Source organism: Leuciscus leuciscus (assembly GCF_965113295.1).
Source record: "Leuciscus leuciscus genome assembly, chromosome: 19".
In the NCBI taxonomy this organism is placed as follows: Eukaryota; Metazoa; Chordata; class Actinopteri; order Cypriniformes; family Leuciscidae; genus Leuciscus; species Leuciscus leuciscus.
In genome coordinates this window covers 10,144,560-10,170,679 of record NC_138743.1, presented here as the reverse complement: position 1 = coordinate 10,170,679, position 26,120 = coordinate 10,144,560, and the positions used below count along the sequence as shown (strand labels likewise).

At 37.6% G+C, this 26,120-nt stretch overlaps 1 protein-coding gene and 1 long non-coding RNA gene across 2 annotated transcripts; both read right to left on the bottom strand.

Moving 5' to 3' along the window:
* Nucleotides 1–7,825: 7,825 nt before the first annotated feature.
* On the bottom strand, nt 7,826–25,739 carry rnf217 (ring finger protein 217). Its single transcript, XM_082147048.1, has 6 exons — nt 24,787–25,739; nt 13,796–14,026; nt 13,480–13,644; nt 10,260–10,461; nt 9,738–9,809; nt 7,826–8,597 (listed from the first exon to the last, which is right to left on the bottom strand). The coding sequence occupies exons 1-6, from the start codon at nt 25,630–25,632 to the stop codon at nt 8,518–8,520; spliced, it is 1,596 nt and encodes a 531-aa protein (XP_082003174.1). The 5' UTR covers nt 25,633–25,739; the 3' UTR covers nt 7,826–8,517.
* On the bottom strand, nt 20,194–24,772 carry LOC309481939. Its single transcript, XR_014200150.1, has 2 exons — nt 22,975–24,772; nt 20,194–22,228 (listed from the first exon to the last, which is right to left on the bottom strand). It is a non-coding gene; the product is annotated as an uncharacterized lncRNA (long non-coding RNA).
* Nucleotides 25,740–26,120: the final 381 nt, after the last annotated feature.

The following is a 26,120-nucleotide window of genomic DNA, read 5'->3' as shown; positions in this document are numbered from 1 at the left end:
GCTTCAGCCACAGACCAATAGGAGCGGCTCTAATTAGCATATTATGATTTAGTAATAGGGCATATTTCATGGTAAATATCATAGACTTTAAAAAAAGAATTTTTAAATATACACAAGCGAAAGTTGCTACATAAAGACTACAACTGTTGTCCGATTCCTAAAGCACGTAAACTTGTATCCCTGTGGAAGTTGTAGTCCTTATCTAACAAACTGTTAGCAACATGGACTTCGTTGTAAAAGACAACCGCTTCAAAATCTAGGTTTGATTGTGTGCAATTTTTGTTGTAACTTGTAGAACAAAAACCGTTAAATACATTTTATTAACGTCAACAACATACTTTTTACTTTTACTACAATCCAAAAAAGCCACTCTTCAAGCGCAAATGAAAATCTAGAGGGAACCCATGGCTCAAAAATGATCTTCCGGGGTTTTAGAGCAACAACCTGCTCAATGTAATTTATAATCAATAATTGGTAAGTTATAAAACAAAACAATGCTATTAATAAAACCAAACTAAATTCGCACAGTCTAATATGATTTATTTATTTATTTATTATTATTTTATTTATTTTTATTACAAAGGAATGCCAATTTGGCATACCAAAATGATGATGTCATGAGTGACACGTGTACCTGAAAAGCAGCAAGGAGTTTACTGTCGGTTAAATTGTCCTTGCGGTCAACAGCGCCATCTCCTGGTTAGACACGGAAAAAAATAGGCTGGCCTGAGAATGCAATGGAGATATTATATAAATAATAATAATAATAATAATAATAATTTAGTACAAAAATAGAATAGAATAGAATAGAGCAGAACATGCTCAGTTTTCAATTGAAGTACTGCTTGTGCCAAGTTATGCAAAGCGCTTAATGATGTAGGCCTATAACAAGAGCTAATATTTATTGATGTGATTATGGGAGCTTAGGATATTACACTTCCTTATTGTAATAAGAAAGGGTTTAAACTGTAATGAGTCAACAGCACTTCAAACATGGATATCGAAAACACAGAGCATATGATCCCACAAAATAATAGTGTTAAAATAAAAGTATTTAGTTCATATTTATAGTGATGCTATTGCTGTTTGCTAAGCTTCACAAGTGTTGGCAACATACAAAATGTCACTCGAGTATTTTTTTCTGTTATTTTGACCACTAAGTGTCAGACTTGTTCAAAACGACCACTGATAAAGAACCACAGCAATCAGCCCCAAATTCACATGAAGATATGGATGATTGTGTTACTATACATGGGCACTTTGCTGGTGTTTATTATTATTATTATTATTGATATTAAAAAAGTGCTTGGAGAAAACAATGAGCTATGACTGATATGACGGAAGGAGATTTTTATGTCATTTTCTAATATCTCCTCCCATGGCATTTATTTACAAATAAATATGTCTATTTGAAAGAGTTAATAAAAAAAAAAATTGTTGCATGTATTTGTTAATATTATATTTTTGACCAACATTGTATTAACCTCCATGGTCTCATGTCATCACCACCACCACCAGATTTGACTAAAATCCCTGAGCAAAATTTTTAATCAAACTAAATCACATTTGGTCACCAAAGAATAATACATTTAGTACATGAAGAACATTGCAGTCCTTACATTTTGCCAAATAAAAAACATTGCGATAAAATTAGAGCCCTTGTATAAAGAAGAAGATCCTTGCCTAGATCACAAACTTTGACTTTTTATAAATTGTAACTATAACCACATTCACATTTAGTCATTTAGCATACACTTCATCCAACAAATGAGAAAGCATCATTAATAAGTCAATAATATTTGCAGCACTAAGCTTCAAGAGTAAGAACTACAATATACCAATGTGAGTCACCCTTTTATTGTATTAACCTGACAGAGATTGATATTAGAGTCTGGTTGAGCAGCTGGCACTGGTGTCAACAGGATGTCAGTCAGTCAGCTGACCTCAGGAAGCAAACCCCTAACAAAGTGCTTAGACAGGCAGGAAATTCATTTGACTGGAATGTGCATTATCAGAGACGACCAGCAGGGAGGGACAAAGAAGGAATCCTGAGGAAACTGTGACTCAAGTGACATGTTGTAATCTCTGTTTGCTAATGTGTTCCTCTGTGTCCAGATGGTGATCTTCACTTATATGGACAAAAGCTGATATTCTAATGGAATGCTTTAGATGCTCAAAACTGAATGTCAATATCACTGTGCAGATAAGGGTGTGGGTTCAAACTTTACAAGAGGCAAAACTTGACTTGCTGTACTAAAAATCCTTTATTTGGTGTTTCCGGGCAAAAATAACTACCTTTTAAATAGCTTATAAATCTTTCATTATGCTGTATTATCACTAAATATTGGATTTAATCTTTCAGTCAACTTGCTTTCTTTCATTAAAATTGACTAATAGACTGTAGGTCTCATTGAGCTGAGCTCATGCACCTCTGTTTTTGAGTGAAAAAAATTCACTCAAGCTTATTCCTAAAATTTTTAATGTACAAAAACAAAAACAGGCGCGTAAGCTCAGATCAATGCGAGGCCTACGATCAATCTGTTCTAAAAAGTAATACAAAACCTGTCCTAATTAAAAGAAAACAAGTGGATGAAAAGATTGGATACAATATTTGGAAATACCAAAGCATAATTAGTTATTTATATAAGCAATTTATATATATATATATATATATATATATATATATATATATACACACAACACACACACACACACACACACACATATACATATCAAATTACAAAAAATTTAAAAAGTACACAAATTATCAAAACATTTTGGAAAGTTGTTAGACCCTGTGTGAGCAATGTCAGTTTTAGTCCAATGACATAACATTAACAAGCATTTTTTGGAAAAAGAATATCCTATCCGGGTCAAAATGTCCAGATTTTGCCGAGTTAGATGTGTTCTTGGGTATTTTGTTGATCCTTAATCAACATTCCTGTCTGAAAATTGAACCATAACCATATCCCTACCCCACCCCTAAACCTAACCCTACCCAAAAGTAATCCCTAAAATCAGAGGGAAATGGGAACACTGATGTAGAATCACCAAACTGTACGCCTAAACTTGACATCAACTGAAAACTTGTCCCTCAGATTGGTTGATTGGAATGTTGTTCATTGTTGCACTTGTTGAAATCGGTTTCTTCAGAACCCCAATAAGGGTTAAAAGGATCGTTCACCCAAAAATGAAAATTCTGTCATCATTTACTCACTCTCATGTCGACACAAACCTATATAACTTTCTCTCTTGTGTGAATTTGGAACACAAACATTATTAGACCCCACTGACATTCATTATACTGACAAAAAACATTTTTCAAAATATCTTGTTTTTTGTTCAGTCATACAAGTTTAGAACGATGAAGAAGTCAGTACGATGGCATTCCAGTAATATCAAAATATGCTTTCAGCCTATGTCATTGTAAAAGCTAGCCTGCCACACAGGTGACGTTTCTAAACTTAGCTCGCAACAGCTGCACCCAGACCGCATAATGACAGGGACAACAGCTCTATAGATGAGAAAAAGAAGACAGTATTTAACTCCAACATATTGGTCAGACTTGCATATTTTGGCTCGCTGCACATGCAAATCACAGCAGAAAGCTTTCATTCAGCAGAGACCACTGTCACCACACTTCCTTGAGGTAGATAGTCATCTGTAGTAGTGAGATTTTGTCGGGTGATAAACTTGTCAGCTTGTTTTTCTGGCCTTACAATATGATCTAAAATAAACTTTAGAATAGCAGAGCAAAATATTTACTTTTTAAAGTTTGGGCTTGGTGAGACGTTGAATAGTCAATATTATGAAATATTATTACAATTTAATATAGCTGTTTTCTATTTTAATATACACTCACCTAAAGGATTATTAGGAACACCTGTTCAATTTCTCATTAATGCAATTATCTAATCAACCAATCACATGGCAGTTGCTTCAATGCATTTAGGGGTGTGGTCCTGGTCAAGACAATCTCCTGAAGTCCAAACTGAATGTCAGAATGGGAAAGAAAGGTGTTTTAAGCAATTTTGAGCGTGGCATGGTTGTTGGTGCCAGACGGGCCGGTCTGAGTATTTCACAATCTGCTCAGTTACTGGGATTTTCACGCACAACCATTTCTAGGGTTTACAAAGAATGGTGTGAAAATGGAAAAACATCCAGTATGCGGCAGTCCTGTGGGCGAAAATGCCTTGTTGATGCTAGAGGTCAGAGGAGAATGGGCCGACTGATTCAAGCTGATAGAAGAGCAACTTTGACTGAAATAACCACTCGTTACAACCGAGGTATGCAGCAAAGCATTTGTGAAGCCACAACACGCACAACCTTGAGGCGGATGGGCTACAACAGCAGAAGACCCCACCGGGTACCACTTATCTCCACTACAAATAGGAAAAAGAGGCTACAATTTGCACGAGCTCACCAAAAGTGGACAGTTGAAGGCTTTGAAAAATGTTGCCTGGTCTGATGAGTCTCGATTTCTGTTGAGACATTCAGATGGTAGAGTCAGAATTTGGCGTAAACAGAATGAGAACATGGATCCATCATGCCTTGTTACCACTGTACAGGCTGGTGGTGGTGGTGTAATGGTGTGGGGGATGTTTTCTTGGCACACTTTAGGCCCCTTAGTGCCAATTGGGCATCGTTTAAATGCCACGGCCTACCTGAGCATTGTTTCTGACCATGTCCATCCCGTTATGACCACCATGTACCCATCCTTTGATGGCTACTTCCAGCAGGATTACACACCATGTCACAAAGCTCGAATCATTTCAAATTGGTTTCTTGAACATGACAATGAGTTCACTGTACTAAAATGGCCCCCACAGTCACCAGATCTCAACCCAATAGAGCATATTGGGATGTGGTGGAACGGGAGCTTCGTGCCCTGGATGTGCATCCCACAAATCTCCATCAACTGCAAGATGCTATCCTATCAATATGGGCCAACATTTCTAAAGAATGCTTTCAGCACCTTGTTGAATCAATGCCACGTAGAATTAAGGCAGTTCTGAAGGCGAAAGGGGGTCAAACACAGTATTAATATGGTGTTCCTAATAATCCTTTAGGTGAGTGTATTTTGATGATGGCAAAGCTGAATTTTCAGCCTCATTAGTCCAGTCTTCAGTCACATTATCATTCAGAAATCATTCTAATATGCCGATTTGCTGCTCAAGAAACATTTCTGATTATTATCAATGTTGAAAACAGTTGTGCTGCTTAATATTTTTGTTGGAACTCTGATCAATATTTTTCATGGATGAATAGAAAGTTCAATATAACAGCATTTATTTGAAATAGAAATCTTTTCTAACATTATAAATGTCTTTAGTGTCACTTTTTATCAATTTAATGCATTCTTGCTGAATAAAGTATTAATGTCTTTTTTTAAAACAAATTACTGGACTCTAAACTTTAGTGTATCTGTGTAGCACAAGCTGTGCATTATGGAATACATGCAGAATACTTCTTGCTAACCTTAAGTATGAGCAATCATAATAGTGATACTTTTCTTGGCAAACACCACCAATTAAACGCAAGCGAGACCAAATGTTGGCAGCTCCATTTAATTCGCAATTAAAAATGATAAAGACATATTTGCTGTCTGCAGGCCTGAATTGACTTTCTATATCTGAAAATAAAGTGCAGCAGCAAATGTAACAATGAAAAATAAAAATTACAATGTGCATTTTTTTTTTAAAGAAAACATGAATGTAACACAGGTGTTGTGCTATAGATTCAGACACATAAGTCAGTATATTTAGGGAATCAAATATTACAGGTGTTTGGAAATCAATCACAGCAGATGTGCTCTCAAAATATACAAAATGAACTCATTCATAAAGTTCATTCGAGTAAATTTCAATCCCATTGGTAAAAGGCACCATCTGTGGAGACAAAAATAAAAAACAACACCACCAGATTGGCAGTCAAAGCTTTTAGTTGATAATGTTAGCAAGTTGAAACCAGCAGACGTTTAACAAGCTAACATTCTGATTTTGACTCATTTCTGTTATGTCTTCCTCAATATACATGTACAGATAATTCAGTTATCTGCACTGGAGTTATAATATAGCAGATGTGACGAAATTCTCCCTGAGAATATCAGTGGCATTCACTACCAGCCTGAGTGCATCTTCATATTTGATTGTCTCCGAAACCCAATTGATGATACCTGGCAAACACTTGAATTAGATGGCATTGCACAGGTTTTGTATAGGGCATTTCCCAAAAGAGTATTAGACCAGCAGGTCTACAAGTATCGCCATGCCTTAATACTCATATTCCTGATACTCCAGCCTGACCATGTTGCTATGGTTACAACCTTTCATGCAATGCATTTCCCTGCACTTTCTGGCTATCCTCCAGATCAGCCTTTGTTTGAGTATTAAATGGCTAGCTCAAATCAACATGGGACAGACGTTGGAGTTGAAGCTTTACGGATTGCCTTTTGTTTAAATTTCATTGCATGTAGTGGAGTGAATGTGGCATATCTAATGGTCACGATTACATATTTGTTGGCATGCTACAGTATTTGGTTTTTGTAACAACAGCATGGGATTGAAACAAACCCAACACATGGGAATGGATTACATTGAATAGGAATCTATAACACTGTGCAATATACAGCAGGGTTGCCTATTGGGCTGATAGTCTCGAGCATTGTGTCGCTCAGTGTCTACATCTCAGTGTGCAAAGCTAAAATATACTACAAATGAACGTCTAAGTGTCCATATTATGGACATTAAATTTGAGAATTATACACACTCAATTAGAAAATGTGATGCATCTAACAGTTTGTTCACGGCATGCACTATGCTTCCATGTAGGGTTTGAAAGTCTGAGACCACACTTAAAATCTGGCATTTAAAAAACAACATTATTTCACCATTTCTAGGTCACTAGAACATCTCTAATAAAATTTCTGATATTAATTATGTGAACTCGGTCAGATTTTCTATAAGCCATTGCAGCAAAAGATGCTCTTTGGATTATTCTCAAATCATGCTGGGTAACACGATCATCAGAATTCACACAAACGATTTTTTACCCCCTTTGGAATAACATGGTCAGATAGGTCGATGACATTAAGACATTGAATATGTATTAAAAAAGTAAAGGTGAATTCTGACTTAATGTTGATTTGATAATAAAACAGGACTACTAAAATACTACTACTAAAATATTCTTAAATTCATGCACATTTCGCAGTTAAGCTTTTCACTGTAATTGTTACGTTGATCATTTATATATATATATATATATATATATATATATATATATACTGTATATATATTTTAGTTATTTTCTAACTTAATTTGTAATATATACATTAAAAAAAATCAATAATAGGTTTTCTAAGTTTCTAATGTTTTTAAATACATTTTTAGAATTGTTTATATATATACACACACACATTATACTATATATACAGTATATATATATATATATATACACATATATAAACATTTAAAAAATATATAAAAATTAGTTTGAAAACAAATGTTAATATTATTTGTGTATTTATACATGTGTGTGTGTGTGTGCGTGTGTGTATATATATATATATATAAATAAATATATATATATATATATATATATATATATATATAATGTATATACTAATATATATATATATATATATATATATATATATATATATATATATATATACACACACACACACATATACACATACACACATTTAAAAATTAAGTTAGAAAACAAATGTTTTTAATATTACAAATGATATTATCAGCATAACAATTAGAGTGAACTAATTTAAATGTAAATACTAAATTAGACAAAAGCAAAATAGGTATCAGACTTTTGGACCCCAGTGTATTTTGTGTTTGGTTTACAGCTTTGGATTTGTGAACACTTTTACATGACACAGTACTGATTTGCATGACCTGGATGACCTATATGTCTTGGCGTGGAGCTCTGGGTTCCGTGTAATTCGGGACCTTTTGTTTTCCACAGTGTAGTAGACAGAAACGTGTTTTGTTGATCATGCAAATTCCAGCGGATGTTGGCACAGCATGAAGGGGAGGGATCGAGAGGGGATAAAGTGGGACAGACATTAATTCAGCAACTCACCATCATCAAGCACTAAACGCTTACAGATTATAACATCTGATGCACGTCATAAATAGATTAAAGAACAATATAATTCACACTGTGAGGCTCCACTGCATTACACATCCAGCAGGAAATTATTACGAGTCTACTTCCATTCCTAAAAATGAACTGAATTCCAATCAGTTTGGGGGCTTATAAATAAAACATTCTAAAACAAAATCTCCTCAATAAGTCTTTGATCACGATGCCAAATACGTCATGTGGAGGAGAGCCGTCAATGTGCAATTGAAGATATTCACGAGATGCAACGAACAGGAAAACTGCACGTTGTGATTGTTGTATCTAAGTGGCCAGTGTTTGGTCACTTGGCACCCGGGGCTATTTTGGGGTGTCTGTTTGTGTGTCCAGGTCCTGAGCAGGATGACCGAAGCTGAATCAGCACAGCCAGCGACCCGAGCCCTGTGAGCGCTTCCTCCTCCGCTTACAGATGTAGTAGATAGGCAGAGCAAACAAGCCTGAAGAGAGATCAGTCACAACACAGGACAGCTCGGTCACACTGCAACCATCAACCAATCACAGTCTGAAGTAATGTGTACCAACAAGTTCTTTACAGAAAAATAGAAATAAGTTTGGGATCAGTACGATTTTTTTTATGTTTTTAAAAGAAGTATCTTATGCTCGCCAAGGCTGCATTTATTTGATCCAAAATTGTGTGAAATATTATTACAATTTAAAGTAACTGTTTTCTATTTGTATTCTATCTGTGATGCAAAGCTGAATTTTCAGCATCATTACTCCAGTCTTCAATGTCACATGATCCTTCAGCATTTCTTTTGTAACGTTATAAATGTATTTACTGACTTTTTATCAATGTAACGCATCCTTGCGGAATAATTCATTTCTTTCAAAAAAACAAAGTTTACTGACCCCTAAACATTTGAACGGTAGAGTTTAATGTTACAAAAGCTTTCTATTTCAGACACATGCTGTTCTTTTGAACTTTCTACTCATTAAAGAATCCTAAAAAAATTTACAAAACTGTTTTCGACAGTTAATTTGATAATAATCAGAAATGTTTCTTGAGCAGCAAATCAGAATATTAGAATGATTTCTGAAGGATCATGTGACACTGAAGACTGGAGTAATGATGATGAAAATTCAGCTTTGAATCACAGGAATAAATAATTTTTTTAAATGTATATAGTATATATAGTAAAACAATCATTAAATTTAAATCTGCATAAATTAAAGACAATATTTTAGCAAATATTATCAAGACGTATCTAAATAATTAATTCCATAATATAAAAATATAAATTTCTTGGGCCATACAGTCTTAAATGATACCCAATATGGCTAAGTCAGTCCTTATCACCTGCCCTGCATTTGTAATTTTGAAGGAAAAAATGCTGTATTTTACACTTTGTAATATCAAGATTCATATGGCTTAATGTCACAACCATTTGTATATTTTTATTATAGAATTGATTTTGTTAATGAGAATTTGGGTGGGAGGGGTGCTTAATTGTCATAAATATAATGATAAAAAAAGCAAATATAATTATAAAATCTTATTTAGTGGGATGCAATATAACCCAGAGATGTTCCTGACAGGGTTTATAAGATTCACTTAGGAAATGTTACACAATCCTTACCTACGACCAAAGCCAGAGCTCCGACGACCACCACGAGGACAATGACCACTGGAGCCACCATCACTTTACTCACTGTGGAATGAGCAACAGAAAAGCATTCAGGCTCACAAAAACAAACACATTTAGAATTCTTATCTACTTCTGGACTAAAGAGAAATGGATGGAGTGCATTTGTCTTTCTGAGCAAGTCACTTGGTTAAAGTGAACCCTGTGGAACAAACACTTGTGTCTGTGATGTATGGATGGATGGGTATCATATGGTTCACTGGACTAGCCTGAGGACACCACACAAACACTGGCTCATGTAATGTACACACACAGAGATATGCAAACTAAAAGCAGATCAAAGAGCCGGTCATATCTCTGCGCCATTTCTAACTGGCGTTATCAGGAGGTTTTAAACTAACATGGTCTGGGTTGTGTAAACTGTTCTTTCAGGTTCTCTAGTTGTGTCAGGACATTTTGTTTTCGTGACAAAAACTTAACATAGAAAGAACTTAAATTAGTTTGCATCCAGCTTACTACAAACAGAGCCTCGGACCAGCCGGCGCAGGTGGGGTTTCTCAGGCAGGTAGCGGTACTTGCATCCAAACACACTTAGGTTGGAGGTGTGGTCCCCAAAGAAGCGCAGATGCCTATACTTCTCCCCACATCGATAACAAAAGTTTGTGTTGCACTGTGTGCAGGTCATGTGATCACAGCCCTCCGTTCTCTGAATGTGAATCTGTTGGTATAGAGAAGAAATAATCCTGGCAATGAGTAATCTATTCACAAAGATGCACCATCCAGCCATCTATTTTTTTTTTCTTCTTCCACATATTGGTTACATTTCTAGCCAGATCTAAGAGCTAGTGGCGCAGATTTTCCTGAATCTGGGCCAGTGACTGACATGTTCAATTAGTGAAAGACTAAGCTCACAAAATGATAATTATTCCAACAAACAATGCACTTCTCTGAATTATAGGTTGAGAAACTCGCTCTCAAAAGAAAGATCTTAGCTAAGCCCTCAGGTATCTGGCTCAGGTATGAAGGTATGTCAAACGCCCATGTTTTGATGTGTCCTCCAAAGCACCATGAATGCAGAGCACCAATGTCTGGATGGAAAACAGCAACGCCTTGTAGAGCTTGTTGATCTCTTGAAATTGTGTCAGTGGAAAGAAAATGGTCTAGGATCACTTTGCCCACACCCCAGTCTTGTGACTTCCTGCAATGCCATGTTTACTAAGACCGTAATTAGAATTAGACAAGAGGAAAGGAAAAGAAAAACAATCCTTCTTTACTATCTCAAATGGGAACATTCCGTTTTTACACTGACTGTCTCTGTTTATTCGAACTACGTACACCTCCTATTCTTTTTAAATTAGACAAATTTTATATTTCTGTAGCAAGTCTACTTGCTTTGTAAGTCAAGTTTCTGGCACTAAAAGTGTGATAGATGGGTTTTAAATTTACATTTTCCAACCACACAGTTGATGTACCCCATTGACTTCCATAGTAGGAAAAAAAATACTATGGAAGTCAATGGGGTCCATCAACTGTTTGGTTACCAATACCAACATTCTTTAAAATATCTTCTTTTGTGTTCAGCAGAAGAAAGAAACTCATACAGGTTTGAAACAACTTGAGGGTGAGTAAATGATGACAGAATGTTCATTGTGAAGTGAACTAATCATTTAACGCAATAGCTAAAATACAGTGAGGAAAATAAGTATTTGAACACACTGCTATTTTGCAAGTTCTCCCACTTGGAAATCATGGAGGGGTCTGAAATTGTCATCGTAGGTGCATGTCCACTGTGAGAGACATAATCTAAAAAAAAAAATCCAGAAATCACAATATATGATTTTTTTACTATTTATTTGTATGATACAGCTGCAAATAAGTATTTGAACACCTGTCTATCAGCTAGAATTCTGACCCTCAAAGACCTGTTAGTCTGCCTTTAAAATGTCCACCTCCACTCCATTTATTATCCTAAATTAGATGCACCTGTTTGAGGTCGTTAGCTGCATAAAGACACCTGTCCACCCCATACAATCAGTAAGAATCCAACTACTAACATGGCCAAGACCAAAGAGCTGTCCAAAGACACTAGAGACAAAATTGTACACCTCCACAAGGCTGGAAAGGGCTACGGGGAAATTGCCAAGCAGCTTGGTGAAAAAAGGTCCACTGTTGGAGCAATCATTAGAAAATGGAAGAAGCTAAACATGACTGTCAATCTCCCTCGGACTGGGGCTCCATGCAAGATCTCACCTCGTGGGGTCTCAATGATCCTAAGAAAGGTGAGAAAACAGCCCAGAACTACATGGGAGGAGCTGGTCAATGACCTGAAAAGAGCTGGGACCACCGTTTCCAAGGTTACTGTTGGTAATACACTAAGACGTCATGGTTTGAAATCATGCATGGCACGGAAGGTTGTCAAGGCCCGTCTTAAGTTTGCCAATGACCATTTGGATGATCCAGAGGAGTCATGGGAGAAAGTCATGTGGTCAGATGAGACCAAAATAGAACTTTTTGGTCATAATTCCACTAACCGTGTTTGGAGGAAGAAGAATGATGAGTACCATCCCAAGAACACCATCCCTACTGTGAAGCATGGGGGTGGTAGCATCATGCTTTGGGGGTGTTTTTCTGCACATGGGACAGGGCGACTGCACTGTATTAAGCAGAGGATGACCGGGGCCATGTATTGCAAGATTTTGGGGAACAACCTCCTTCCCTCAGTTAGAGCATTGAAGATGGGTCGAGGCTGGGTCTTCCAACAATGACCCGAAGCACACAGCCAGGATAACCAAGGAGTGGCTCTGTAAGAAGCATATCAAGGTTCTGGCGTGGCCTAGCCAGTCTCCAGACCTAAACCCAATAGAGAATCTTTGGAGGGAGCTCAAACTCCGTGTTTCTCAGCAACAGCCCAGAAACCTGACTGATCTAGAGAAGATCTGTGTGGAGGAGTGGGCCAAAATCCCTCCTGCAGTGTGTGCAAACCTGGTGAAAAACTACAGGAAACGTTTGACCTCTGTAATTGCAAACAAAGGCTACTGTACCAAATATTAACATTGATTTTCTCAGGTGTTCAAATACTTATTTGCAGCTGTATCATACAAATAAATAGTTAAAAAATCATACATTGTGATTTCTGGATTTTTCTTTTTAGATTATGTCTCTCACAGTGGACATGCACCTACGATGACAATTTCAGACCCCTCCATGATTTCTAAGTGGGAGAACTTGCAAAATAGCAGGGTGTTCAAATATTTATTTTCCTCACTGTAAATGATATCCAATTATTTTACAGCATTTATTCATGTTTATGCTAATATCTACATATTCATATTTCAAGTTGTATGAATTAACATTAATGTATCAAATAAACATGAATTAATGAACAACAGTATATTTATTAATTAACATTAATCTAGATTAATAATTGCCGTAAAAAAATGGCAGTTGTACATTGTTAGTCTATGATACACAATACACAACCCCAAACTTTTGAATGGTAGTGTAGGTAATTTGCATATAATACTTTACCATAAGATCCAATTTGTTAACATTATTGTATTGGGTATCATAGATTAACAATGGACAACAGCCAATTTTACACCAAAAGTTTAAAAAATCATGATCATATGACACTGAAGACTGGAGTAATGGCTGCTGAAAATTCAGCCATCACAGGAATAAATAACATTTGAAAATAAATATATAAAAAAACAGTTTTGTAGAGTTCGTTCATTACCTTGCAGCGTGGGCACTTCTGAGCGTTCCTCTGGCCATGTTCGATGACGCTGGCCCAGTGACGCAACAGTTTGTCTCCTTTATTGTAGTCTCGACACTTCAGGCCTTCATGCCAGGGCGCATGGCATTTAAAACACCAGACAAACTGGCACATTGAGCACTGAATCTGAGGGGGAATATTTAAAGACACAACAAACACAGACAGTTTGCTTACTCAAGAATGTCTTTTACCAAAGAAAGTAACTCTAAATCAGAGTTTAGGGACATAACTCCAAACAATGTAAGCTAATTTACTGCAGAAAGGACAAAAACCTAACCTTATACTTGTGTTCAATCTTGGTGGACGTCTGTTGGCTACGACCCTTCAGGGAAGTAAACAGGCTGCACTGGGGACACGGTTTTGTGCTGGAGTCCAGTCTGCTCAGCTCCAAGAAGTACTTGTATTTTGCAAGCTCCTCACTGGTCAGGTGGGGAATCACCAAGCTCTCCCCCAAGTAACCACTGCACTCCGTGATGGGACACACCAAGTGTGCCCGACCCACGTGAACCTTAAAAGAAACCCAAATTACACATGACTAAAATGCAAACAACCGTCAGCAGCATTAAGGAATACGTCAGGTCAGAGGTCACCCTTCCGCCGAGTTTCAAATGTGGATATATTTCTTACAAAAACCCATCGCTTCACTTCAGAAGGTATTTATTAACCCATTGGAGTTGTATGGATTAAATTTATGATGGATGGAAGAGCTTTTTGGAGCTCTCAATGCCATTACAAAGCCGGGAAGAGCCAGGATATTATTTAATATAACTCCGATTGTGTTTGGCTGAAAGAAGAAAGTCATTTATACCTAGAATGGCTTGAGCGTGAGTAAATCGTGGGATAATTTACCTTATTGGGTGAACCATTCCTTTAATGCAACGTTAAGCCTTTAGATGACTCCATGTGCAGTTAAATATGTAATCCACCCTGTTTGAAAACGGTTAACTGCACAGTGACGTGTGGACAGTGATTTAGCGTTCTTGGAAATCGCGGGTTTTAATCAGTGATTACAAGCTAGTGCACAAGCAGCAGCAGGAAGTCCAACCAATCTGTGTACACAAGCAACTCAAATAGCCACTGTACAACCAACACGATACCCGAGGTACTTCCAAGTCAATGATCAACGTCCCCTTCTCAAACAATCACTGGGCTCTGGTAAATTGTGACTGAAGATGGTTCAGGTAGGAAGGTACCCTAGGGGCTCGTTCCTACTAGTTTGCACAGGTTGAATGCGGTATGATTTGTTGATAAATGGATATGTGTTGAATGACCTTTCCCAGTCTCCTGGAGGGTTAAGAGATCTCATGGATCAGTGAGATTCATTTCATTCTCATTGTTCATACTACGGCAGGGCTTTGGTGCAGCCCTACAGCTGCAGGACTGTGACTATCGGCACCTCCCCTGCAGGATTACGTCCCCACCCGTCTTCTTTCGGCTCCCCTTTGGGACGACAGGATTACCGAGCACTTCCATCGCAAATAAATAATCTACTCTCAGCTCTCCTATTTTTATGCTGGGATTTCAAGCACACATTTAGTGGACATTATCTGAGGTGACAATAAAAAGAGATGACAAGAGATGTCTGTAAATTCGAGCAAGTTTTTGGTAGTTACAAATCCGCTGGAATAAAATCTGCCATGATATCTGTAAGCAATGCACTCTGGATCAATCCAGACAAGACTGGATTCTGTCTGTCCCTACATGATGTGAGCATCAGGAAAGGTTGACAACAGTTACCACTTTTGGTTTACTACTATACTACCACATTGTACATCCCTAAAATATGGCTATGCTAGATAATCACCCTTGTTCAATGGAAACTCTTGAGTTAGGGTTAATTGTGTAAGAGTTTCACAGAACAAAGGTTACTTTTAGCGATGAGTCTCAAAATTATACAGCAAGTGACTAGTCATTTAGTAACCTAAAATTTGTAGGGGTGGTCAAGTTTAGTCGCTAGAAATCATACACATTCAGCCCTTTGTTTTTTGAGCGTTTTGCCACAAGCGTTGTGTTATTAAGATCGTTTCTGCTGCTCTTCATCAAGCTGCTTTTGAGTACATAGATGCATCTTTAAAAATCTAAGAAAAATAACCAATTAGGGCAAATTGAACCTGAAATCAACCTAATTAAACAGGATACATTTACACACAAGAAGACACACTGATATTTTTTTTCAAAAGTACGTCAAAATCACCTCCGTGAGAACAAGGTGTCCCAATTTGCACCATTTTGCAGTATAAATAGTGTGAGTAGTGTGTTCACATTAAAAATTCCAACCAGAAAAAGCGCACTTTCAATACCCGAATGATGCACACTTCATGCACTCAAACTGTTGCAGATTATTACGTAGCCAAAGGGGAGGGTCTATCAGACTCTGATGTTGGACGACAAAATACCCATTTAAGCCTCACATACTAGATGGATTAATACATATTGCGTTGTATAAGTGCACAGTGTATACACTCTATAGTACGTCATTTGGGACACAACTTCAGATTTCCTAAGCTCTGCTGGAACAGGCTCGTACTAGTTTAGGGATGCTGCTTGAGTCATTTATAAATGACGCACTTGACTAATGCAAAAGATAGTCTTAGTAAACAGCACTAACAATGCTCATGTTGAGACAAGGGCTCTCGTGGCTGATTGTCTGGTGTCTTGTTCTCGCAGCAGGTGAGATTCTGCAAGCAGGGTGTGCTTGGAGTTTACTTTGGGATCCTAATGAGATCTGGCACTCCCATGAGAGCCCTTACCTGAGTACGTGGCACCAACTGGTGACAGCAGTGCTCGCACTCCCCCAGGGCCACCCACCGGTCCTTTTTACACCTGTCAGCCTGCTGCTAATGGGCCGACCATACAGCTAGCACAATAACGGCACACAGCAGTCACCGCATATGTGAACAATCCTCTCAGTATGGACAGAGAGTCTGATTTTCAGCCTGCCATGTCACACGCTGGCATCCTGTATCAACTTTGGAATGTTTTCTGATTGACCAGCACCGCCTCTTGAGGTGGGCTATTTTCTCAGGGAGACATTTAATGGATGTGAAATCGAGTGCAGAATTGAAGCATAAATCAGTTTTCTTTATGGTAAACACCCAGTCAACAGTATGAAAGAAACCAAACTGCTGTGGGAAAAACTGAAATTTAGTGAGAGACACTTATCTTTCACATCTAGTTAATAATATTTTCTAATTAGGGCTGGGGGAATTAACACGTTAATCATTAATTTAAGATGTTTAACGCATAAAAAAAAAAAAAAATAACGTAATTGACGCAGCACCTTTTTTTTGTTGCCTCTTTTTAATGACTTCCTGTTGCGGCTGCTATTGAAAAGGCCGAAAATATGCCGTCCTGCCCCTCCGTGTTCGGCGATGAGGTTTCATTCTCGCGCCGCTTGTTTGGTAGCTTCACGAGCGGGTCTTTTCCGCTCCATGTGTGCGCCGCGCTCTCCGTGTGTATGTGTCGGCGCGCTGCGCTCTCTGCTCAATGTTCCGCTCCGTGTTTGCGCTGCGCGTTCTGCTCTGTCTTAACGGCCCAAACGCTCCAATCATGTACCGATCACGCACTGGAAAAGCAAAGTCAGCTCAAATAACGTGAAATTTATAGCCATGCGCTGGGCAACAATGGTAAAATTACCTGCTCTGATCACATGCTCTGGTAATAATAGCTTTGTATGACTATACTTTCTTTTTATAATTAGTCAAAAAATAAATCTGTTAAATCTGAGTATGTTGCATAGAATGAAGAATAAAGTATTGATATATTGATGTTTAATATTTTAATATAGGGCTATTTTCTGTCCAATTTGTGTGGACATTTTTCTTTTTTCCCCCTTTTTTGTGTGTTGTTTAATTTTATTAGTGATTCTACGTTTAAATATTGATGATTACAAGTTTGGGGGAAATGCGATTAATTGCGATTAATCACAGCAAATTGTGCGATTAATTAGTTACTTTTTTTTTTATCGGTTCCCAATCCCAGCCCTAATTCTAATATAAACACTAACCAGGTATGGATTAACTTAATCTAGAAGAGCATTCCTATCCTTAGATGACTTTTACAAAAAATATGCTGCATACGCAACACACAGCATGAAAAACCATGCTTATCGGTGAGAGGATGAACACCTCAGGGTGTAAATTGTGTGTCCAAACACTTTCAGTATAGCACCCATAAAAAAAGTTATCAAACTTTTTTTTTTTTCATTTCCTCAGCAGATTTCTTGCATCACCTAATTTCAGCACTGGATCACATTTTTTAATCTAAGGCCCCATGAATATCAATTACAGTAGGTTGTAGGTAACATTCAGTCAAGCAGAAAGTGTATACATTCATATATTTAAACGGATCAGTTATTCTGCAATTCTACAAAGGTCAGTAAAGCCATCTATACAGTACTCATAAAAAACATTACAAGATTTGATTGCATATAAGAGATCAAATCTAATGAGGCATATACAATCCAGTACAGTCTCAACACTGAACTGACTTCAGCTGAACAACAGCCGAAATGCATAATTTTCCTGATATTACTGTAAATCTGCTTTGTATAAAGCGCTATATAAAGTCGACTTGACTTGACAGCAAGGCAAAAAGTAAAAAGCAGACAGACAGACATTTCCAAAATGTTTAGGCATCACCACTGTGGCTTTTAAATGCTACTTTCACAGTGCAAGAGTAAAGATAGCCTAAATCAAAGATGGATCATTACAACACCCCTAAATTATACAAATATTTAATTTGGACTAAATCATCCTCATTTAAATTCAGTATTTTTTTTTTTTTTTTGATAGCTACAGTGTTTTGGCTTAAAAAGTAAGTGTGTTTATTGTATTACATACCATGAATACACACACACACACACACACGCATACATATAAAATACTGTATGTATACAGTATACATACGTACAGTATATATACACACACACACACACACACACACACACACACACACACACACACACACACACACACACACACACACACACACACACACACACACACACACACACAGTATATACACACACACACACACACACACACACACACACACACACACACACACACACACACACACACACACACACACACACACACACACACACACACACACACACACACACACACACACACACACACACACACACACATATACATGGAGGGATCTTGAGACACATTTAAAAAACAAACATCTGAACTATTTTTAACTTGATACATTCATGATGCTGAAAATAATCGATGCTTTTGTAAATAGAGCAACAATCAAAAAATAGTGCAGACTAAATCTAAGAAGTCACAGTTTATGCATAATAATGATGAACAAATCACGTAGCAGCCGATCACAGAAGTCCTAATTTATTGTTGAAGTCTATGTAATTGTTATAAAAGCAGTGTTTTGATGGCTGTGGCAGTGCTGATTCACAGGGAATGAATTTAAAAAGACAAACTCTCGAAATAGTTTGTGCCAAACGCTGTCAGCACACTAGACAGCTCTGAGAAGTTGTCTCTTTATTCATCTCCTTTGAAACAATGCAGCTAAAAATATTAACTACAAAAATCTGAATAAATTAGTAGACTCAGACCCACAAATAACATGTTGGAAGAAATATGGTTATGGTTGGCTATGGTCACATGTATAGGCAATTTATTCTTATCCATAAACATGTTATCATACGCACAACATGAATGTTTATTTTTTTATTACATAAATTCATATTCAAAATACAAAACAATTCTGGATCCTGTTTTTGAGCTTAATTCCAATTCAATTCACCTTAGGTTAAAAGTCATTCTGAATTCAATTCTGAATGGCCCACAACACTAATGCACCTCATTCTTTTCAAAATTACGAGACGGATGTTACCACAGTCATCTTTCTGAAAGTTGTGTTGGCATTATAGAGATATACCATATATTATGACTATCCATGTCTCTTTAAACATAAGTAAGCCGCTAATGGACTCGGTAGTACAAGCCAGCATTCTGAAATATTACTCCAAAGAATGAACCAAACGCCCTTGCCATAGGCACCTGACATTTAGACTGGTCGCCCCATTTGCCAAGCCCAACACAAAGGGCTGAAATGAGAAACAGTAGCTCTGTGAAGTTAAATATTAGCTATTTAAATGAGTCTTTTGTAGTGCAGACCTCTCGCCATTTCTTTTCAGTAAAAGTGCACATTAACCGTTCCACCCATTCGTTTCATCTGGTTACAAACAATATTCATAGCATTCATTTGAGCTTATCTAAATTGCTTTTGAAATCATGTACACCACAGGCCTTAAAATGATTGCAATAAAAGCAGGATTGCAAAAATATACTGGCAATGTCATCTTCAAAAAAATAGGAAAAAGTGCCCAAATGATAACTGAAATCATACAACAAAAGCAGAAACTTAACTCAAACTCAGATGTTAAAGGGATAGTTCACCCAAAAAAGAAAGAAGATATTTCACAGAGTTTCTTCAGGTTTTATAAAGGTTTATTTAAGACCTTTTAAGACCAAAATGTAAGGAATAAAGTCAAGGGAACACAACATGATTATCAATATGTTCTCAAAATGCAAATGTCGAGGGAGAACACAACGAGTTGTATTAGCAACACTTCAAAGTTTCAGAATAAAACTTCTTATGGATCTCCATTACTTTTTAATCCATTAAAAAAAAATGTTAAAAAATTTGTTTAAGGATTGAATACCTGCTCACAACCACTAGAATATGGACATACTGCAAAAAAAAAGCAAAGCCTAGGCCCAGTTTCACAGTTTAGATTAAGCCAGGATCAGACCTTAGTTCAGTTAGGGCATTTAAGTGGCTTTTATAAACATGCCTTCGAAAAAAACATTACTGATGTGCATTTTGAGGCAAAACAATGGCAGTAACATATTTTAAGATATGTCAGTGCAAGTTGCTTCAGTTAAAACAGCTGAAACATGCATTTTAGTCTGGAACTAGGCTTAAGCCGTGTCTGTGAACCGGGAGTTAATGTCTTCATTTTGTTTCTCAAGTAATGTAACTTGATTTAAGAATGTTAAGATATTTGTACTGGAAAACAAGACAAAAATACTGATACTGATATACTGATTTTATATGCAGTGCATGCAACCTTTAATGCCATGACTTTATGAATTTAAGGCTTTTTGCTCTGATTTAAGACCTTTTTAAGGCCTTAATTTGTGGAAGGGCAAATTATGTTTTTTTTAAGACGCAGAAACGCTGATTTCAAAGAAAGTTGCAACTTTTTGTCCATAAAATTAAATTCAATGTGGTTAAAAACAAGACAATCTTTCAAAATAACTTCCTTAGTGTTCTGCAGAAGAAAGCAAGTCATACAGGGTTGAAATGGCATACGGGTGAGAAAATGATGGCAGAATTTTCATTTTTGGGGGAACTATCCCTTTAAAAAAATGTATTTCCATCCATCTAGACAAAGCCTGCATATGATTGCACGTCACTTAACTTTTCAGGCCTAAAGCTCACGTAGGAGGAAGTTTTCAGTCAAAAAGTAGCTGGAACCAGAAACTCGCTATGACGCTGTACACAGCTGTAAAGCTGTCATTGGATACTATTCAAACAGACAGGTTTTACAGGTAGCCTCAGTCTTTACAGCAAGACCCTGAAAAGCGAAACACACGCTGCAACAATGGGAGGAGTGGCGATATATCTGCAAGCGGATATACAAAATACAAAACAAAATTATTTTTGGCAGCATCATCTCATAATTGTGCACTCCAGAACACAGTTGAGAAAAATGGTCTAGGCGTGCAGCGAAACAGGCCAAGTGAGATCACCAAACGCAAGTTACCGCTTGGGCATGAATAAGACAAAACTACACCAACACCGTCAGCCACAAAAGACGGCTATCATTATCACATCAACCTCTGTCTGACCCCCGAGATCATTCACAGGGGCAATAAATCTGATTTGAGAGAAGAGAAGCAACAGGCAAGCCAGCGTTACTCGATTATGTCCACAAGATCCCTCCAGAAGGGCAAATTGTTTCTATGTTGCCAGCAAAACGCACACAGACCTTCCAGCCAACAGTCATGTAATGTAATTAGGGCACAGAGAGGCTGAGCTCAGTGATTAAGCAATCAATTACAGCACAAGTTCTTCCTCCCCTCGCCAGAGTCATGACTCACTGCAACGGGGTAGAAAAAAACCTTCTCTAGACCCTCTTCCTCTTTTTAAGAACCTGATATTACAGAACTGTGTCCAAACTAGGGATGTGATAAACTATGTAGTAATGTAATGTTTTTGGTTATGGGTGACATGAAGGGTCTTAAAGGGGTAGTTCACACAAAAATGAATATCCTTTGATCAATTACTCACCCTTATTGTCATGTCAAAACCTGCATGACTTTCTTTCTTCTATAGAACACAAAAGAAAAATGCTTTTTTAAACATCCATACAATGAAAGTCAACGCTGTAAAAAGTATTTTTCATTGCAAGACGTAAATAAAACAAAGATCATTGGGGTGTGTTTTACATGAAAATACAATTTCAGATTTTCTACTTTAAAAACCTCATGTTTAATTTAATGTGTAACTAACCGTTTCTTTGCAACTGTTAGTGATATTTACTAGCAATTTCTAAGTGAAAACTTGTATAGTAGCCTAAATCCTACACCAGGGTTCCTCAAACTCGGTCCTGGAGGGCCACTGTCCTGCACAGTTTAGCTCCAACCCTGATCAAACACACCTGAGCAAGCTAATCAATGTCTTCAGGATCACTAGAAACCAGAGAATGTCTAATATGGCGAGAAGTTTCACTCTCACTACACTTCCGGCTTTTGAACTGGTTGCAGTTCCACTCTGATTCCATATGAGGGCGCTCACAGGACGAGTGCAGAATGAATGGAGGTCAATGGCGGTATACCCCTCAAAATCCACTTTTCTCAGGATATAATTTTTTGTCTAGTAATTTGAATGTTGTATTCGAAAGGAGATGCAAAGAAATTACACATTGCTGGGTGTTAGATTTTTTAGAGTCACTTATTTGCTTTAAAAAAGTCTTTCAAAATGTCAGTGACGTCAGAATGCTGACGTCATTAGCAGAATGCTAGCGTGTTATGGGCAACAACAACTCAACCTGTAAGAAATCAAAACGACATAAGTACTCGTTCATTCAACTTTCGACCTAAAACCCATGTTGAACTTGCAAAATCTACAATCACATCTGAGATTTCTCAACGGCAATCGGGTGAAAGAGACAAATTTAGCCGTCTAGCCCCATTGACTCCCATTCATTTTGCACTCATGGCAAGCGCCCCCAGTGGAACTCTGGTGGTACTACAACCAAAATTCGGTACAATAGGGCTTAATAGGGAGTGGACAGGCTCTCCGTAGACGGGCTCTGCTAGAAACTCACAGCTAGGTGTGTTTGATCAGGGTTGGAGCTAAACTGTGCAGGACAGTGGCCCTCCAGGACCGAGTTTGAGGAACCCTGTCCTTCACCATTTTTTCCCCCCAATGAAGCAGTCTTATGTTGTTTGGAGTGGACCACAACATTCTTCAAAATATCTTCTTTTGTGTTCCACAGAAGAAAGCAATTCATACAGGTTTGGAACAACATAAGGGTGAGTAAAATATGACAAATTTTTTAATTTTGGGTGAACTATACCTTTTACAACTTGGGTTGTTTTGGGGTTCATCTGATGTGTTCAGATGCATTTCTTAAATAGATACTCCACTTTGTTTTGGAAATAGGCTCATTTTATAACTCCCCCAGAGTTAAACAGTTGAGTTGTACCGCGTAGCTTAGCATAGATCATTGAATCGGACAGGACCATTAGCATCTCTCTCAAAAAAATGACCAAAGAGTTTCGATATTTTTCCTATTTAAAACTTGACTCTTTTGTAGTGACATTGTGTACTAAGACCGACTGAAAATGAAAAGTTGTGATTTTCTAGGCTGATATGGCTAGGAACTATACTCTCATTCCTGCGTAACAATCAAGAAACTTTGCTGCCGTACCATGAGTCCAGCAGGCGTAATGATATGACGCAGCGCCTGAAAATAGGTCTAATAGGTTAGACAAACTTAGTCCCGGTCATGTTGGAAGTTACCGAGCTGGGGACTATTTTCAGGCGCATTTTTTTTAGATGCTAATGGTCCTGTCCGATTCAATGATCTATGCTAAGCTATGCTAAAAGTGGTACCGCCAGACCCGGAGATCGGCTGAATGGATTCGAAAACGGTAAAACTCAACTGTTTAACTCTGGGGGAGTTGTAAAATGAGCCTATTTCCAAAAAAGAGGAGTATCCCTTTAAGCCGCCTTTTCACCGTCTGCAATCTTTAGATACAATTGTCGCAATTCTAGTCACACAACACAAGTTGAGATCATCTCTTTTAAGCAGTCAAAAGTCGGCTTAAGGCCCCGGTATACTCTTCTTTTTTGTTCTTTGATTGGAGTAAAAAAAAAGTTTGAAATATGTAACTAGCGGTATTAATTAGAAGATGCAACTTTTCCAAGAGGTTTTCACAATGCAAAACCTAAAGTACACCATGCAAATTAAAGCACCACCATTAACAATTTCAAATTGTCTGAATGACTAATTGACCACTGTGACTCCATATTAGTTTAAATATACAGTACAAAAGAAGTTGCATATTTTCCAAGTTTCACCAAAGCCCTCACAAGACTCATTTAAGCACATACTGGTGTGTCAAGCATCTTTGAGGAACTCAGAAATATGGTCATTCTTTTTTTCATATCACACAGACATGACTAGTGCACAGTCACAGTCACAGTGTTACACAATAAGGGCCTGTACTCTGAAGCAATAGGAGAACTAATGACAAAGTCTGTGATGAGCACATAGGCCAGTCTTAGCAGAACACAGTAAATTCATCACTTCTCTAAAGCAGGACAGGACAGGCTGAGAACGTTTTCACAAGCACAATAGAGAACCTCTCCATTAACAAACAAAAACATGCTATAATTAGAAGACAAACAATAAGAAAGAGCAAATATTAGGATGACTGACAGGTGATCATCCACCTTGGTGTACATTAAAGACCATAATATGGTAATCATTCAGTACCATATATCACAGTATTACCATCACTGCACCAGGGTATAAAGGCAGGAAAGCACATGAAGATCACAGATTCACAGCTTCAGGAGGCTGTGATTCTCATTACTGGCATGTATAGGCATATTAGGCACAAACAAAGGGACATCACCGAAAACAAGACTTTTTATTCAATGCTGAAAAGAAAGGATAAATTTGCAATGAAATGGGGTGGATGTGGATGTGGATACCTGCGAGATGATGTATCTTTTCAGACATTCTTCACAAACGGCCTTTTTGCAACAGTGTAGCGGCATGATTTGTTTGTCATCAAGACAGATGCGACATGTTAACACAACAGATAAACTGCTGTCAGCATTATTATAAGAGTGGTTTATTCCAGACTCCATCAGGTCAGAGACTGTATAGGGCTCTGGATAGGGATCATGGTCCAATTCTGAATTTGGCAAGTCAGGAGGTAAAACCAGCACATCTGATGATGATGATGATGTAGTCTCATGATCAGATGTTGTTTTCTCAACAGGTATCCTATAATTATCATTGGCAATACAGTATACAGTGCAGTAAACATGCTCTTTTGATTGGCTGGGATCTTCATCACTCTTGAAATCAATATTATAATCAATATGATGATTCCCATCTGGACTTCCCAATCTTGAGTTGCTCTCCATGTCTTGTTGGAGACTTTTTGTGCTACATTGCATCCTTTCATCATACGTTTCATGATCCACATCGTTCAGTTTGATGCCAAATCCTACTTTCTCCAGGTCTTTGGGATGTTCTGCATCTCTGCTAGAACCAAAATTCCTTCTTAAAATATCCACGGCTCTTATGTTTTCCCTCTCGTTATTTTCTCTATTATTTCCTCCCGGCTCATGTTTGTGTTTATGAAATTCCAAAACATCCTTCGAGGACAGTGATGATGATGACACCTTCGCCTCGCTGCTGCGGACATCCTGGCCGAAATCAGTGCTCCGTATCCCGCTGGATACATGGACAGATTCCCCGTCGCGTCCGGTATAACCGCGCATATTTTGCGCGGTGACATTCACACGCACGGAAGAGTCATCTTCCATTCCCGAGCGGTCAACTTTCCATTTGTGCCAAACACACACGGTCCGGTTTCAAACTCACAAACTAAAAACAGAGCGAGTAACTATTATACCACTTCCGGGTCTGAAATCTCAAATCCTACTATGGCGAAGCGTCGGCTTATGAATATTAATTAAGCCACGGTGACGTTACTTGGTAACGTCCCAATGGCACACATCTGTCTTATGAATACAAATTAGGCGGCTTTGACGTTGTGTCGTTGTCTTCCAATGGCAAAGCCCTTTTTTATAAATATTAATTAATCCTTCAGCATAGTATGATTAATAAATTCACAGCTGGGAATTATGCTACTTTTGTTTAGGCTCAACTAGGTGAAAACTATTGTATAACCTATTAAATGCGTCACATTAAGACTGCAGGAGACTTTTGAACCTTCTTAATCTCATCGAATTATTCTTGATTTTATTAATTACCACTGTGAATGTTTTACTAGGCTACGTGTTAATACAAT

Excerpts from the sequence above, each read along its gene's own strand:
- rnf217 (XM_082147048.1), bottom strand. The coding sequence starts at position 25,632 with ATGGAAGATGACTCTTCCGTGCGTGTGAATGTCACCGCGCAAAATATG. Across the intron at positions 13,645-13,795 it reads AGATTGAACACAAGTATAAG|ATTCAGTGCTCAATGTGCCA; the intron begins GTTAGGTTTTTG and ends ATTCCCCCTCAG. Across the intron at positions 10,462-13,479 it reads AGAAGTGCCCACGCTGCAAG|ATTCACATTCAGAGAACGGA; the intron begins GTAATGAACGAA and ends CTATACCAACAG.